At 34.2% G+C, this 18,869-nt stretch overlaps 1 protein-coding gene across 1 annotated transcript in view; it reads right to left on the bottom strand.

The window, feature by feature from the left end:
• The window catches only part of EYS (eyes shut homolog), a 706,806-nt gene that overhangs the window by 483,476 nt on the left and 204,461 nt on the right, over positions 1-18,869 (bottom strand). The window contains exons 14-17 of the mRNA XM_015621104.2: positions 16,157-16,279; positions 14,471-14,584; positions 13,216-13,329; positions 12,646-12,759 (exon numbers count right to left, since the gene is read on the bottom strand). Of these exons, the coding sequence (XP_015476590.1) occupies positions 12,646-12,759; positions 13,216-13,329; positions 14,471-14,584; positions 16,157-16,279 (465 nt within the window). The remainder of the gene's footprint in view (positions 1-12,645; positions 12,760-13,215; positions 13,330-14,470; positions 14,585-16,156; positions 16,280-18,869) is intronic.

The following is an 18,869-nucleotide window of genomic DNA, read 5'->3' as shown; positions in this document are numbered from 1 at the left end:
TGGGTCCCCATAGTTTTTGCCCCTGCTGTTGGAATCCCCTATATGTTATAACCCCTGATGTGCTCTGGGTCTCTGTTGGCATTGTCATCGGTGCCATCATGGACAAGCAGCAAGCCAAACTCTGGTAATCTCTTTCTCACATTGAGATCTCTGGCATGCAAATAAAACTCCTCAGAGACCAGGTGTGGCCACCAGGTACTACTCTTCCTCAGAGAAGTGTCTTATCTGCTGTCAACCATGGCTTTATTTTAGTGGTGTTGATGAGGGTGTATGTGTCAGACTCAGACAGCTTACTTGCCCTTCCAGATAAAACCTCTCATCCAAGTAATCAGAAGGAACCCTCTTCCAGCTATCACAGCTGTGGAGTCTCTGTCCCCATGCCTGAGTGTATCCTCTACCTACCCTGATCTTCTGTTCCCATCCTGCTGCTGTGGATATCAGGCATTCTCCCTTCTGGGAGCCTAAGAAAAACTTTGTTTTTCATTTTGTAATCACTGATCCTGTGTAGCCTACTCTTATTTGCCAGGTCCTTCCCCTGGCAGCATGGAAACTAAACCAGGATGCATGGCGAGGTGCTCACTCCCCTTTCTCCCATGGTGTTCTGCAAACAAGAACATGAATCTTGCTCAGGGTAGCTCCCCAGGGTGAATTACAGTGAAATTTGTGTAGATTTGAAATTACACCAAAACTGTTTCATGACAACAAAACAGATTTTTCCCCTTTTTTAAGTAATTAGGGAAAACGAATTGTTACTTTAATTCTAACTATAATAAAGTTAAATAGCACAACGAAAAAGAATTAACCTGACATTTATAAAGAATGGTAAATTAAAATATGGCCATAAGGTAGTTTACAAAATGAGGCTAAACCACATGAAATGAAGTTAGTTTCTATTAATATTATAATATTTTTAGTGCCTTATTTCAAACAATATTCAGCACTCTTTAGATAGTCAATGTCTTTTTCCTCCTACCCAGCTTTCATTGCATATCGTTGCATGAAAAATCTTTTCTTCTGCTACTGTCAGAAATGGAAAAGATTTTATTCCTAGTCTAACTGGAAGATTGGTAAAACAAAAAGATAATAAAATAATAAGATTCCATACCACTCAGTCCTTCTCACTGAATCAATTGATTTTAACTATCAGTGTTGAGAATTAATAAGTAAAAAAACTGTTCCCTTACTCAGAGAATCACAACTGTTGATATTATCTTAATGCATTTCTATTAAGTAATTATTAATCCTAATCAATATGAGAGGCAAGAAAACAAGAAAATAAAATTGGTTAATGTAGATTTTTTTTTTTTGAAAAATGCATATTCACACAAAGATTAAGATTTGATAGTAGTAGGTTGGATACTAGTAGGCAGTGGTGGTTGCACACTTGCAAAACAAGTTAATTTGCTGCTGTTTTACAAAGCTGTAAAAAAGATGTATGATTAAGGATAAAACAAACAGTAAACAGGTTATATGTTGAATTTTTAAAATAAAAGTAGCTTAATCAGAAAACAGGTTTTTATGTTTTCAGCATTTTCTTTCTCTTCCAGATATTTGTTAAAGAATTTCTGTACAAATATCTCTGTACAAATGTTTTACTGTAGCTGATTGATTTCAATGCATCTATTTTGTACTAAACATGAAACTTCTCACTTGAAACCTGTTGTTTAAGAAACTTTTTAGACTAAGTGAGAAGTTTCATGTTTAGCACAAAATAGATGTCTGTGATTGTTGACAGAAGGAAACGTTGTGCCAGGAAAACTGTTTCTAAACCTTCTTCTTTCCCTGACATATCACAATTTTTAAAGTCAGAGTAACGGTGAAAAGGTAATGCTCATTAAATAGTTAAATGACAAAAAAGAGAATTTCCAACAGATGAAATGTGAAACAATCCATCAGAGAAATTAATTAATTAATTAATAAGTTCAGCTCATCTTTACAACTGTGCTAATTTCCTTTAGACAGATTTAACCAACCTTTTTGCTGGTTTAATTATTGGTTACATCTTATTGAGTGCAATAATAGATTGTCTTTAATGGGCAACTCAAGGCCTCTCTATGAGAATAAACCTGAATAAACCTGAAAAGTATATGCAGAAATGATTAAATTACAGTTAACTAAAGGACATTTCCTTTACAGTTGCTCAGTATCTTGCATTAAGTATTATACATCTTTATCTACTAATAAACATATATTAATAACATATAATATGCTTCTCTTTTAGCATACTATATATCAAACAATGAATAATTTATTTGGAAAATACTTTTTTTTATTTATTTATTTAGGAGAGAGAAGCATATTGCATGTTTAGGAATTTCATACTCCTGATATTAGTGAGTTTCCTTTTTTACTGTATTTGCAAAAAATGATTCTAGGGTAGAATTTCTAAATACCACATGAACACTGAAAATATATTTTATTTTGTTGAAAAAGACTGTCCTTTTAAGGACATTAATTTTATTACTAGAAGTCAAAATCCTAATTTATAAAAATGACATAGAAAAAAAATTGCCTGATATAAATTTCTATTTCTTGATGTAAGACTATTGATAGTTGTTGGTTTTATTTGCTCAGCATAAATGTATACATGAAATATTTTGATCTGTAGTACTGAAGTCTCCTATAAGCAGAGGTGACATTGCTTCAGCATTGTTATTCTTTAAGAGAAGAATCTAATAATTAAAACATTTACTATTAACATTTTAAGGAATTAAATCTGACAACAGTTTTCAAATTCAGCTTTTTGCTGTAAAAGTATGGCTTGCAAAATGCATCTCATTTCAGAGTCATGGTACAATTATGAAAATATAGTGAAAATAAAATATCTACCAGAAAAGTGAATGTGTAATTTGGACAGAAGTTTCCTAAATTATAACAAGTAGTTTGGTAGTGGTGTTAAATATGCATTCATGGAGACAAGGAACTTTCAAGAACTAGAAAGCAGGTAGCAGCACCAGCACTGTGATTTTGTGATCACTGCAACACCTTTGTTTCAGTCTTTTTTAACTTATCTTTTAACAACAGAGCTTAAAGACGCTTCTAACATTGAAATGAATCACTATTCTTTTCCAAGATAAATAAGGTAAACTGAATTCTTTACAATAAAAATAAAAACATATTTTGTTATGGGAAAAAACCCAGCATACAAAGGCACTATACAGCTATGTAAAAACTGACCTCCCACCCCCCAATCCCTGCCCCAATCTATAATGCAACTTACTGTTTTCCCAAGATAATCCTTTTGAAATGAGTGGATAGAACAATTTTAATTCAAAAGCTATTGGATCACTTCAGAGAAATATGTGGTTTTGTTTTCATCCCCTTCACACAGCTCAGTAGCTCTTGCTCCCAAAGGCTGTCATAGACTTACCATAAAATCCCAGCAACACTAATGAGCAAGATTTTAGATACCTAAAATCTGAGTTCCTTGCAACTGTAAATATTAAATGCAATAATGCTAAAAATAAAATTGTGTCTATTAAAGTTCAAAACTTTGAGATTAGATTTACTTCTAAGCTTGCTATTATTTTAAAAACTGCCTGCTTATCTTGATCTGCTATGGCACACAAGAAAAGAAAGTATCAAAAACTGAGATGATTAAAGACTAGTAAAAGTAAATAAAAATCCAGAAGTACCCTGGAAGTGGGTAGGAAATAGAAAAAAAATATCTGAAGCATGTGTATTTTCATATTACTTGAAAATAAGCTGAGTATTATAATCATAGTTTAAAAACATAACAAGTATTTTCTTGAACTTCAAATTTATAGCAAAACCATTTTTTTCTTTGGAATCCAAATTCTATTTTTCATTAAAGGAATTACTTTGAAATTCTGTGTATAAACAGTGAAAAGACATTTTCTCTGAAATCCATACTAATTGAAAATCATATACTTGGGTTTTTTTTTAGAGGAAAGATAGTTGAAAAACAATACTTAGCACTTTTCAAGTAAAAATCCATTTTCTTAATTATATATGATAATGCAAAGCATGCAACAGTTCTGAAATAGAGTATGAGAAAGACCCACATCACACACTTTAAAATTAAGATCACACTTCATAAATACAGAGATGTATTTATTATGGCTCCATACCTGTATAAATTTCTGTAAAAATAGAAAAAAGCAGAAGTTGAATATATTTAGGTGTAATTTTTTTTCATCATGGTATAAAAGTTTACAATGAATAAAAAATGAAGATATATCTGTATCCACACCTATGAATTTCATATCTCACATAAAAATATGCTTCACTTTTCTCAGAAACCAAAAGAAGAATTCCACTTAGGAAAACACTCAAATTTTTTTTTAATACTGAAATATATGGGAATGCTTTTCTTTTCATTCTTTGTTTTATCTGCATCAGGATTCAACTGAAATTAATAGCATGTATGGAAAACTTAAAGAAAACTTGTCTATAATTTAGGTTTTCCTCATGGCCTAGGACTTATGGGTGTGATTTTGAGTTGTAATAATGACTACCTTTAATTCTGGTGGTGAAACTCTTCTGTGTTCCAAGATCACACTCTTCATTTATCAAATTTATTTATGAATTGATTTAAATTTATTAAAATTTTATTTATACCATTTGATAGCATTATTATAATTTTATTACTTCTATTTTTTTGTATTGGCAGATGACCCTATGCCATAAATAGGCTCACTATGTATAAAAATGTATGAAAATGTATGAAAATGCATGAAAATAAAGCTAAAAAAATTTTCATTGGTAGCCAAAAAAAGCCCCTCTGAAATTTGGTAAATTTTGCTTTGAGTAGCAGCAATACCTTCATAATTTGTAGTGCATCCCTGGAGAAGGTAACTATATTTTAAGTCTTTAAAAATGGTATTTTGTACATACGTCCTGGAAAATTAAGGGCCAGATTTCTATTTGCAATGAATAGAACTAGTATCATCTCTATAAATTAAATCTGCTTCCTGAAGAGAGGATCTTGTACACCATTCTCACAGAATGACTGATGAAGTTCAAACCGCTTATCAGCTGTAGGTGACTGGATTTACACACGGAGTATTCCCAGATTACTCATGGCTGTAAAGGCTTAGAGAATTTTTCTTGTGGAACAAGATGTGTCCCAAGGTGCAAACTAAAAGCAGAGTTGAAACTGCAGCACTTACCCCACTGAATTTGTATGGACAAAGTTAAGCAAACACGGCTTTTAGAGATGCCTTTGTGTTCTCAGTGCTGTTCTGAAAGGCCACAGCTCTCCTACAGACCTTGGCATATCTGCCAGACCCTTGTGGATATCTAACATACCCAAAATCACCTAAGCAGATGCTAGAAATGCCCAGAAAAAAGCCTTTCTCTCTGAATTATTTCATTTTGGAGACAGAGGCAGCTGAGTTTATTCATCTAGATGGCAGCTTTTAGGAACAAAAAACCCAATAGAAATATCAGAAAAAAACATTCCAAAGTCCTGCAGTGACTTCATATATGAGCCAACAGCAAGTCCCAGCTCACAATGATTTGCCTTTAGGCATTACATATCCTTAATGGTTCAGAGGCAGCGCATGTTTTCTAGGTAATATAACCCAATCCTGGCCACTCTGCTTCTGTCCCTCAAAAAGCTCCTATATGATGCAGAGGGGCCTTCACAGATCTATGCATCAATTACTTTTTTCCCATAAATAAATAAATAACTAAAATTTTATTTGGCTTTTCAATGTCAAGGGAGAGGCAAAGCAAGATAAAACCTGACGTTGAACAGAGTATAGTGGTTTATGGTCTAACACAGAGATATGCTAGAGAGAGACAGAGGTCTTGCAAACCTGCCTGTTTGCATGGATGGGGCTTGGCACAGGAAAGAATGAGGTTTGGCCTATGAGCAGTGGAAAACTAATTGCTCCATTATCTCTACTCTAGTTTTTTGCCTTCATGAGCACTTACATTTCTTACTTATTTTCTTTTTTGTAATTAGCTGTTCCCATTATAGAGTGTCCTGTGATGAAAACTCCATTATTACTCTTGTTTTTTGATAGACTTAAGCATTTTATTTTCTGCTGAGTTGCCTTTGTTACTAGTTGACTTTCTTTTGCAACATGTTTGATGGTCAATTACCATTTTGGCTTTGATCTTAATTGGAACACATTTGGAGATGTGTCATTAAGGCTGCAAGAAATAAGTAGACATTTCCTCAGAACTGAATTTCAATTTTCCTCTGCAATTGCATATATTTGATTTAAAAGGTCATACCTATTAGCAACATCAAGACAAAATACATACAGTGCATTTTTTTAAATGAGTCATGTAAATAATTTGGATCAAATGATAAAAATCTTTGCTCCATTTATTAAAAACAAGTTACTAAACAACTGGTGGGTTCTTTTTGGTTTTGGGGAGTTTTTTTTGTGGTTTTTTTTTTAAATTTTGTTTTGTTTTCAGGAAAAATAATTGTGCCAACTCTCATAGGATTATCACATATCCAATATACAGTGTCTAACTGAAACTTGAATTTTAATGCTTCCTTCCTTCCTGAGCTTTCTTTGGGAACAACAGATTACTGGCTCAGTCCACCTGTCACAGAAATGTTGTTAGTTAGTTTCACCTTTGCCTTAAATACACGTGTAGAAATTGGGGAAAATTTTCAGTTCTGGTGTGGGAGGGCAAGATCTGCTCTTAGTTATGAATAATACCAAAGAAGAAAAAAGCAGCCTTTTAAATCGTACTTTATCTTCCGTAAAAATTAGGTGGTCCAGAAACTGTAATGCGATCATTCACCTTTTTCATGTTAAGAATGCTGAAAAACAGCTTGCCTGATACAGGGATAAACTTGCTCTGCTACATCAAGGACTGCTGTCTAGTAGTTGTGAGTAACTTCATTGAAGTGGCTTAAAATATATTGGCATTTCAAAGCTCTGAACAGTAAGGTTCCATAAATTACTATGAACTCGACTGTTAAAAGAATATTCGAATATACCACAATGTTCTTACAAAACATAAAACCACCAATAAAAACAGCATGGATATCAATATAGATAAAGATACAGCCTTTACTAATTGCAGTGCTTTTGAATATGTTTGAATTTTTAACAACTCAGTATTTTCTGATGGAGCCATGGGAGCTTTCATTCTAACTTCCATGCAGTTGTTAGGATCCCTAAATGAGATACAGCCTCACCACATTTCTCACTGCTGCTCTCTGCCTAAGGACTTAATATCAATTCTGTAATAACTGTGATTCTGTTATAGAAAGGCTTCACTTTTAGAATCATCATAATAGAAAAGCTACTATAATAACTTCCCACCTAGGACACTCTAATGGAATCAAATTCTTAATAACATTAAAAATATTAAAATATTTTATTTATCTTGCATACAAATTGAGTTTATCTTCCTTCCTTCTCCTAGTTCCTGTTGCTTTGTCAGCAGGGAATGAAACAGCTTCTCTCTTCTCTGTTTCTGAGGACCTTTAGAATGTCCACTGATGTCAAATAATGTCAAATAATGATGTCAAACAAAATGTCCAATATACATGTCTATCACTGTTACACCTCAGTTATGATAGAAAACAGGGGGAAGTGGAGATGTTTCTAAAATGCATATTTGCAGATACAAATATATTACAACCAAACAGAAGCAACTGTAGCAGACGCATTAAGGTTAAGTCCTTTATGTAAAGAACATCACGCTGCAGTATATGTAAGTGGCAGCATGGCCATTTGAGCTTTAAAGCCTGAGGTATGATAATGACTTCTACTATACAGTTTAGTGTCAGAACGCTGCTGAAAACCAACAGAAACAGAGAAATGGATTTCTATAAGTGGATTGTCATGTTTGATTAATTAAAACATAATTAATGTATGTGTTCACAAACACATGCAGTACTTCTGGCATAGATAACTATTATAAATGGCAAAGGCATATTATAGAGACCTAGATGCTATATTTTTTTTCTTTTTAACCTTTGTCACAGCACAGGCTCAGTGGGGTTCAATAACTTCTAGGATTTCTGTGGGTTTACACAGGAATCTCTTTTTCTAACCAGATTAATAACATAACATAGTCTAGGTTTACTTCTGTTAATCAAATCTTGAGCTTCTCCAAATCAAGGTCAAAAGAATGATGATATAAAAGTACAGGGACTTTGAAGTTCATTATTTAGTACCATATCATAAGGGACTACAGGTAAAAATAATTTTGGAAAATAATTTTCAACTCCACAAGGACAAGGAACTTGGCTGAAATAGAATGAAAATACTTCAGCTATCTTATTTAGTAGTTAGAACATTATTAGATGTTGACAAGGATGTTATTTCATATCTGAAAGCCTTATAGTTTCATTCAGTTTTCTCTTGAATTACACAAAGATGGACTGCTAGTACCCTCCAGCTGTTAGTCTGAACATTTGGGAAGTCAAAGATAGTCATTTCAGTGGCAAAAATTCCAATGAATTGCTAGAATTTATAAAGAAGACCATGGACTACACGACATGGAAGGAAATCTACTCTCAGGGGAACACTGATAGAGAGGATTGCATTAGTTTTGTTAGAGTTACATCAGCAGCATCAGAAGATGTTAGTGATGATCAGTGCTGTCTATCCACTTTATGAAAATTGGATTTTCTAAAAAAGGTTGGTGCTCACAGAAGTGAAACTTCCTTCACATATCAGACTTGTTACTTTTCACAACCTGAACTAGAGACATTTGAAGAAAAATCTAGATCTATATATCATTTCCCAAGCATCATTTTTTTTAAAAGCCTTTGATGTCTTCCATTATTCTGTGCAAGCCAATGGAATGAGTTAAAACATTTTTTCTAAGTGGACAAATCAGTGCTTTAAAAAACCCAAATAAAGAAACACACTGCTCCTCCCAAGAAAAATACAAGAAACTATGAGAACACAGTAATACTTGAATTAAATTCCTGATGATTTTTCATATTTATATACAACTAGTATAAAAAGTTTTAAAATATAAAAGTACCCATTCAGAATATTATAAAGTTTGCCAAGCATAAAAATGAATGGCAGCTATCTTGCTCTGAAAACTTGAAATGTGAAGAAAGCAAATATTTGCTTTTCTTTTTTTAAAAAAATGAGGAAAGTAAGGGGAAGGAAAAAAGAAAAAACAAAACTTTCTGATCCTAATCTTCCTTATCCTCCTTGTCAAAATAAACAAAAAAAATAGTCAAGGAAATAAAAAAAAGTAAGATAAATGTATGTAATCAAGTTTTTATATATAGAATTAATTTCCAGCTTAATCTGACAGGCTATCTTTTGTAGGAATGTACCTGAATGTCCAAATCATGCTCTGAATTCCTTATTTCCATATTCTATATAGTAGGGGTCTGCTCTACATCTCCTGACTAACTGGTTCATGTTCCTGATATATGTTCCTAGTAATAGTGTATGCCCTTCAAGTCAGATTTTGTGATGGAACAATCAAATCATTGCAATATACTGTGGAAATACATCTTCAGATTGCTTTCCAAGTAAACGACAGCATTCATAATACAGCATTTATTGTTTTCCACTGAGAATATCAGAAACAAGAAAATCTGTGAAAATACTCAGAACCAAAACAGGTGTTCCTTTATAATTTTTTGCCATTAATATCATGTATGTACTTTCTTAACTAAGTAATTCTGTAATCTGTAATTAGTGTACAAAGCTGTTCATTAAAATGTCCTGAATATATCCAAACAATTTGAAAACACAGTTTAACTAACCATTAAGTTGGCTTACTGTGAATGCTACATTTACAGCAGTTTAACACTAAATAAACAGATGGTGTGAGACAGAGGTAGCATTTTATGGAAAACTAAATCTACTTTTATTTATACCCATATAAATCTAGGCAAGACCACTATAAGAATTTGATCTTGGAAGGTGATGAATAGAGGTGTAAAGAAGTAAGCAGCCTCAGATATCCTGTACCAAAATATTATCATAGAACGGAATAATATAATCAGTTATGTCGGACCTAAATGACCTCCATGGCCATCAAGTCCAACCCCTGAATAATCACCACCTTGTCAATTAAACCACCAGCACTAAGTGCCGTGTCCAGACTTTTCTTGAACACCTCCAGGGATGGCAAAGCTGGTACTTCCCTGACAGCCTATTCCAATGCTTAACCACTCCCTTTCAGTGAAGAAATTCTTCCTGGTATTGAACCTGACCCTTCCCTGGTTCAGCTTGAGGCCACACCCTCTTGTCCTGTTGCTGGCTGCTTGGGAGAAAAGGACAATCCCCACCTTGCTACAATCTCAGGAGGTTGTAGAGAGTGAGAAGGTCACCCCTGAGCCTACACCTCTAAACACGCTAAGCAGCCCCAGCTCCCTGAGCCACTCCTGATATGACTTACACTCCAAAACCTTCACCTGCTCTGTTGCCCTCATCTGCACATGCTCCAGCCCCTCAATGTCTTTCTTGCAGTGAGGGGACCAGAGCTGGACACGGGAACTGAGGTGTGGCCTCAGCAGTGCCCAGTACACTGGGGAGGGACTGGGGGACAATCCCTGCCCTGCTCCTGCTGGCCACACTACTGCTAACACAGGCCAGGATGCCACTGCCTTCCTGGCCACCTGGGCACACGCTGGCTCACGTTCAAACTCTGTCAACTTCAAGTTCTTTTCTGCTGAGTGGCTTTCCAGCCACTCTATCCACAGCTGATAGGGATGAATAAGGTTGCTGTGACTGAAGTGTAGGACCCTTCACCTTGTCTTATTGAACCTCACACCACTGACCTTGGCCCACTGAACCAGCCTGTCCTGGTCCCTCTGCACAGCCTTCCTAACTCCCAACAGACCAACAATCCCACCCAACCTGGTGTCATCTGCAAGCTGATTGAGGGTGCCCTTGGGCCCTTCACACAGTTCATTGACAAAGATATCAAACAGGACTGGGACCAAATCTGTGTCCTGGGGAACCCCACTAGTGACCAGTCCTCACATGGATGTGACCTCATTCATCACCACCCTCTGAGTCTGGCCATCCAGACAGCTCCTAAACCAATGAAGAGTGCACCTGTCTTAGCCAAGGATTACCAGTTTCTCCAGAAGGATGCTTTTGGAGACAGTATCAAAGCTGTATGAAGTACAGGTAGACAATGTCTGCAGCCTTCTCATCACCCACCAGGTGGGTCACCTGGTCATAAAAGGAGATCAGGTTGGTAAAGCGGGACCTGTCTATCCTAAACGCAGATGTCTGGGTCTGGGCCTGATCCCCTGGTTGTCCTCTATGTGTCATGTGATCACACTCAAGATAATTTGTTCCATAACCTCTCCAGGTGCCAAGGCCAGGCTGACAAGCCTGTAGTTCCCTGAATCCTGCTTCCAACCCATCCTGAGAATAGGCATCACACTGGTCAGCCTCCAGTCATCTGTGACCTTCCCAGTTGGCCAGAACTGATGAAAAACGATGGAGTGTCTTGGTGAGCTCTTCTGTCACTTCCTCAGTGCCTTTAGGTGGATCCCATCTGGCCTCATAGAACTGTGAGTGTCTCAGTGGCACAGCAAGCCATTAGCTACTTCCTCCTATAATGTTCTGAGGATCTCAGTTATGTCTTATAAGCAGGGCTTACCTTTTCCATTGAGAGTATGAGATGCTGCTCATCTCTTAAAGGATGACTACAGAAAGGTTGACTTACTGAATTTTTAACTACTTAAATATCTAAAGGAATACAAAATTCTGCTGGAAAACTGGTTCCTTTTGTAACACGTACTCAAGAGACTGATATTCCTAACCATGTACTGAAAATTATTTTACATCTTCCTGCACATAGGCAATTCTCATACTGCAGTAGTCATTTACTTGTTATTCTACTGGATTTTATTCAGTAGAACATAAATCAAAACTAACAAAAATGACAAACTAAATTTTGACCATTAATTAAAATAATAAGAACAAACATGAGTGTTTATTCATGAGCTCATGAATAATGAATTGTATTCAACTATCTTCCCTAAAGGGGAAAAGTCCTGCTGTCTCAACATACCAGGAAAATTGCCTTTTAATGATTGTTCTGGAATCCTAAGTAAGTATCATTATATTGAACTGCTGGAGGAAAAATGTGTTTATATTTAATTTATAAATCAATAGGTGCTTTCAATTGAGACTATCACTTGAACTCGATTTGCTCAAGAACACCACACAATTTGTTACTTTAAATTATTTTTGCAGTAAGTGTTTAAAATTTAACCCCAAAATTTCTATGGGAAAGGTCACAATAACCTCTGCAATTTAAATGTTTTCTTTTGAAAGCATCAAGAGAAATAATCACACAGTTTCTGGATTCCAGGGTTGCTATAAATTGTTTCCTAAAAATGATGAAATAATGTAGAGAATGCCAATAAAATTGGAGAGAAAACTGTGCAGAAAATCAACCAATCTTTGTGATGGCAGCTTAATGGGTACATACCTCCTATAACCTATGAAAGCAATTTTACTTTGTTAACAAACTGATTTTAAGGTATCAATTTCATTTAATAAGGAAACACACCTAGCATATGTATAAACAATGTTCCTTTCATCTTACTTGCAGCTGAAGGCTGGTCACTTTGAAAGCTTTGTTTGAGGAAGTGAAGGACTATTAATGCTGTGGGAAGACTGAAATGCATTTAGACAAGTGACAGAAATGCCTTCTAAAGTTAATTATGTTTGCTTTCCCCTCTCCCTTGGTGTTCATTACCTTTAAACGGAGCCACACATTGGCAGAAATAATTACCAGGTTGGTCAATGCAGGTGGCTCCATTCTTGCAGGGAAATGAAGCACACTCGTCTATATCTGTTTCACATTTCGCACCTTTGAAAAGATGAAAGTTGAAGACGAATGCTTATTAGAAATTCAGGTGCCAATTTCTAATTCATTTGCACCACAAAAATCTCAAGCAACTTGTGAAGATAAACTAACATACATCAGCCAAATAAACAGCCCCACTACTAATATCAACATCCCTTTTTTTTCTTATAACCACAAATACATACCAACTTATTTCTAAGTAGCTAAATGGCAGCTAGTCTTCCTTATGTGTTCAAGCTTTGAAGGTATTTTTAAATGCAGACTAATTTATGTTGTACTATGCAGATTACAGATGCAGTCAGTGTGTTCCAGTTTGTTGGACTGGAAATTAAATATTAGACCAGGGCAGGTACAGAGAAATGACAATAAAACACAAGTAAATTAGTCAGTAATGTCTTAATGGATGCTTTGTGGACTACCTGGCTGTGGAAAACAAGGTTTATGATGAAAACAACTCACCAGTAAAACCAGGTAGACAAATGCATTTATAGCCACCAATAAGGTCTGCACATGATGCATTATGAAGACATGGAGAAGACTGACATTCATTTATATTTGCTTCACAAGTTGGACCTATGAATATAGAATCGAGGAAAGGGGAAAGAAGATATTCCATGGCACCTTTAGGTAAAATCCAACATTTATTTTAACTGAATATAACTCACACATCAGAATCTATTTGACACTCTTTTTATATTCACATCTCGGTGTTTACGACAGATGTTCATCTTCTGAATGTTCAAGGTGTTCAGTAATTTTAAAAAAATATTAAAAGTATGGTATCCAATAGTTTACTAAGTCTTAAAGCAGACAATTTCCTTATTATATAAATACAGAAGAACAGAAACCAAATTAGATTAAGGATAATAGACCATATTGCTGTGGTGAGAGGAAATATTTTTTATGTTCATGATAAGGCAGAAGATGTACTCCTTTAAGAAACCTGTTATAGACAAGAAGAAAATTTATTCCAATCTACACTATAAAAACCCCACATAACTACTCAAAGTATAAAAATACTTTATTTCCAGTATTTTTTAATGAACCAAATTCTTTATCATTTGAAGAATAAATGAAAAATTGCAACAATTGCATGATTTGGGAAGTTGAAAGCATTTAAAGAAATAAAAATGCAAGCGATAATTTTTCTGAATATATGAGTGGTAGAAATGAACTATTTTGCACTGGGACATTTGAATTATGGATTGGTTTGTATTTTAATGATTAAATATCCATGATGGTTAAAAAATGGTGCTTTAAAAAGAAAATGGATACACTTTAAGTTCCTGATCTAATCTGAAAGCATAGCTGCAGCTATTAATGTATCCACTTATTAAGGCAATTAAATTTTTCATATAAATTGTACAAATATACCAAAACCAAAACTTTTAGTGCACAGTTGGATTTTTTTTTCTCGATTTGAGGATATTAAAGCTTTGAGAAATTTTAAAAGCTTGTAGAAAAGAGTATCTCCTATTTGCAGAATTTCACTTAATCCCAGATCCCTTTTCAGCAGCCAAGACAGCAGAAAACACCTAGTTCCAAGCTATCATGAAAACACAATAGGTAATTTAGTCAAGATACACTTCTACCTGATATGTTTATGACTTCAGATGACACCCATATATGAATACATGCATATAATTTGATATGTTAAAAAAAATAGATGTAAAACTCTGAGTAGGTTTACAAAGTTCTGTGGATGTTTTTATACCTTCAAATCCATCCTGACAGATGCAACTGAAGGCATTCAGGTGATCAACACAAGTAGCTCCGTTGTGACAAGGGTCACTAAGACACTCATCCACTTCAATCTCGCAGTTATGACCTGGAAACAAGGGAAGGATTCATTTCATTAGGAACACACCAGTGGTGAATCATCAGTGCAGGCAGCAACAGCAAAATGAAATAACTGAGCTAAGGTACAGGGAGCTTTTACCAACGAACCATAAACTGTCTTTGGGGAATTAATTTATTTTTGATTAAAGGAAAAAAATAGAATATAATGTTCAACAGAGATTTTATAGAGTCCTTTACAGATGTACTCAAAAACGTGCATATTTTCATATTTTAAGGGCAAGAAAGCCTTGAGTTTTCCTAAAACATCACAAGTCTAAATATGGTTTCTGAGAAAAAAAATCAAACCAACATTTTTCTATCATGTTATTTTTTCTTTAATTTATAAATTTATGGGTTTGTTTTAAAGATGTCTTTGGGAAATATTGGTAAATGTTTTAATTATGGACAAATATTTTCATATTATGTAAAAATTAAAAATCAGAAAATTAGATATTGGCATGTATTTGTAAATATGCAGAGGAAAAAATATTGATGCCAGTTTCTGGTTGTGAAAATAAAGCTCCTGATTGCTTCTGAGAGATTTTGAGGGTTTTAATTGACCACAGAAAAAATATAAAAATACCCATCCACTGTTATGTAGATATAAGAATTCAGACAAACTTTTCAATAAAAAAGATCTCACAAATTATTATCACAAGTAGCATCATACAATTATACTTTATTTTTTTTTATAATAATAATAACATAAAGCAACCATAGAAACAGGAGAAGTCATCTCACTGCATTAAAGAAACAAATACTACAGCTCTTAAATTACAGATTATTTAATCTAAATCAATGCCTATGTAAGGATGTAGAACATCAAGTTAAGAGGTATGCAGTCTTCTCAGGATGTCAGTTCCTCTGGTTGTCTGTGTCCTCCTTTACTACTGAGGGACATTTTAGTGTCATCTTATTCCTGCTTTGGGAGCCCTATCAAAGTCCCTGGAGTTAGGATGGATCTGGGTAGCACAGCTGGTCTGACACCCACGGAATTCCTACTGCCCTTTATTATTTCACCATACAATTGATCAAAAATACCTGTATATGTATCTAGAAATATTTTTTGATTTTTACACTGTCATCTGAAAACACCACATCAGTATGCTGCCATAGCCAAACTAATTTTAATCTAGTCAGTCTAATGACAGTGGCCTGCAGGGTAGATGCAAATGTGAGTAGTTAAACCTGCCCAGGATCTTGGATGTATGTTTGGCAGATGATACCCTTGTTACTGCAGCCTCATTATTACAGAGAGCACAAAGGAGATAAATTAAGGCCAACTTGCATATGGCTGGGAGTTAAAATCACATCAGTGTAAGACAGACACCATGTCTAAAATAGCATAAAGAGTAATTGGAGTGGAAATAGTCCCTTGTAGTCAGTATTTTTTACAGCTGAATACTCTTACTCAGCCAAGTACTTTTGTGTGTTAGGAAACAAAAGTTGTTTTTGCCTGAACCAGAGGCATGTTGCTAATTTCTCTCTACTTTTGAACAAACTTTTTTTCTCTGGTTTAGGGCTGATTGAAACGTGTTAAACAACATTTGTATGAACTCACCTATAAAGCCAGGTGCACAGAAACAAAGATAGCCACCCACAATGTCTTTACAGATGCTGGAGGCTCCACATGGTTGTGATAGACAGGCATCAACATCTGCTTCACATAATTCCCCAGTAAAACCTGTTGAAAAATAGAGTAACAGACAACTTAGGAAATTTATTACATTTAGTCTGAGAAAACAGACATGTGGTAGACCAATTTAATGTGCACTTTTCTTACGTGTTAAAATTTTATTTAGGATAGGGTATAATATTCCAGTTTCCTCAAAAGTTCCATATACAAAACAACTCTAAATGGAACAAAGTCATAATCCTAAAGCCAATGATAAAGCTGTACATCAAATGATAATAAAAAAACCATTCAAAATACAATAGGCATCAAGGAAATAATACTTTTCATTTCACTTTTATTTTTGAACATACACAATAAATATTTGCAAGTAAATATTCTTTGATTTTTTTTCAAACCAAATAAATGTACTTAACAAAGTGATAAAAAGCTTTGAAAAATCAATCCATGTGTGTGGAGCTAGTATCCAAATGCTGAATATAAAAGCAAAGTTTCAAATTTTAGACTTTTTGGTTTGGTCATAAAAAGTTAGTAAGCTAAAGCATAAGAAGTACAGTTTTCTCGTCTCCTATTAGCTGAACACTTAAAATTTTTGTAAGTATTCTTAGTCCAGCAAAGATCAAAATAGACTGGAACAATTTATTATAATTTAACAAGAGCAGTATGAAAAGCCACTAAAGACTTAAATCAGAGATTTGGTTCAGTGAGTTAAATATAATGAATTCCAGTGTCTTACAAACTTAGATAGCAAATCTGGCTGAAGATCTGAACTTCACATTTAATTTAAAAATATATTTATAAAGTAATGCCATGCCTCAGTAGCATAGGTACTGTCATGACAGATTCCAGTGTGCTGCTGAGTAACCCCATATCTGACATTGTGTTAGTTAAATCCTTGACAAAAAGGAAGATTCTTTGGTAAAAGACGTTCAAATAAATCTGTATTTCTACAGTATGCCATGATAACTTTAAAGAATAAACATAACCTAGTCTTAATAGTGTTTATTAAGTGCAATGAAATGTAAAAAATCATGACAACATTTCAAAAGTTCAGTACTACTTGGACATAGTCTTTAAGCTAAAGGAGATGTAAACCGTGTTCTTAAGGCATGACTGAAGACCTCCTGATCTGGAAGATTTTTTAACTTTTGAACATCTTGTTACATGAGGGAAGACAGCAGCCTCTGACCATCAGGGTAAATTGCTGGTACATGCTGCACTTTACAAATTCTGGCTTGTTGAACAAACCTTTGAGGCATAAATACAAGGCAATGCATATTAAAACTGCCCTACACATGCAGTTGTTTTCGTTTCTAAATCAGTAGATGCAGAAAGGTGACTTTAAGCTATGTTTCAATTTCATCCTAAACACCAGCTGTGCAACATTCTTGCACAGCTGAAGTCTTCTTCCTTGTTGAAGGCCATTAAAAATTTAAGTCTCTCATTTTTGCCTTTGAAAATAGCTCTTAACATCTGCATAATGAAGTACTACATAAACCTAATATAAAAAAAAATGATAAAAAATAAAATTAAAACTTTAATCAATGATGGTAACATCTATGCACAGATATATTTATAGGTGTTGCATGTGTGACTTTCGTCTAAGTAGAGGTTATGAATATAGAAAAGCCAATAGGTATTTTCCTTGATGAAATTAAAGTTATTATTCATAATAATTTTACAGATTTGCACTAAAGGTCTTAAACTATGTATCCTTTTATTTCTGTGTTTTGAATTAATTATTGTAGCATTATGGCATGGATTATTGGGCTTTGAGCAATCTGATTTACTTAAAAAAGTCACTATACTAAGTTGAAGAACAAAGGATAGTGGTTTCAGGGCTCAATTTTAATTTTAAACATATGGTTATGTATAAGGTTTCTCATCAAAACAGATTCAGTTGCAGTACTTAAGATTATATTATTTCCTACAAAAAGAAATGAGCACATTTTGATTAATTTTTCTGTTATAGATATCCAAAAGATACTTCAAAAATTTAAATAATGAAAATTTAGCAACAGAATATTTAATTTTTTTTTAAAATGCCACATTTACATTCTTGGGACATTTCTTTTTGACAAGCCCAAATGCCTCATGACAAAAGTGATTTTTACTAGTCAGATTGTGACACTTAAACTCTCCAGGGAGATCACTGAATTCTGATCAATTCTGACATAGTCCAACCACACAGTGATTTATGGCAATTTCACTACATGGCTCCCTATATTCTGGATGGCAGGTACATCTGAAACTATTAACTGAAACCTCACATTAAGGGTTATTGTCAGAGCCAGCAGGATTTGATGTGCATTCATTCACTCTTATTGAACAAATACTAGTTCTGGGGAAAAAGTTCTATGGTTTCTGTTAAAATTACATCTAAGAAAAGCTTAAAAAGACTGAAAGAAAGAAATGCCAGAATTTAATAAATTCACGTAAAATCTGGACAATATTTTCAAATGTCATTAGGATTCTTAAATTATGGGTTTTCAATTTCTCGTTATTTGTACTGAGTGCGATAATAATTATATATAAAACCATTTAAATAATTTAATTTTTAGAATAGAGTGGTTGCAATTGTTTTTGTCATTCAACACCTATCATAATGAAATTATGCTTTTCCTTGGGTCCTCTGGCATTT

This window comes from Parus major, chromosome 3 (genome assembly GCF_001522545.3).
Source record: "Parus major isolate Abel chromosome 3, Parus_major1.1, whole genome shotgun sequence".
Lineage (NCBI taxonomy): Eukaryota > Metazoa > Chordata > Aves > Passeriformes > Paridae > Parus > Parus major.
This window is presented reverse-complemented; position numbering and strand designations above follow the sequence as displayed.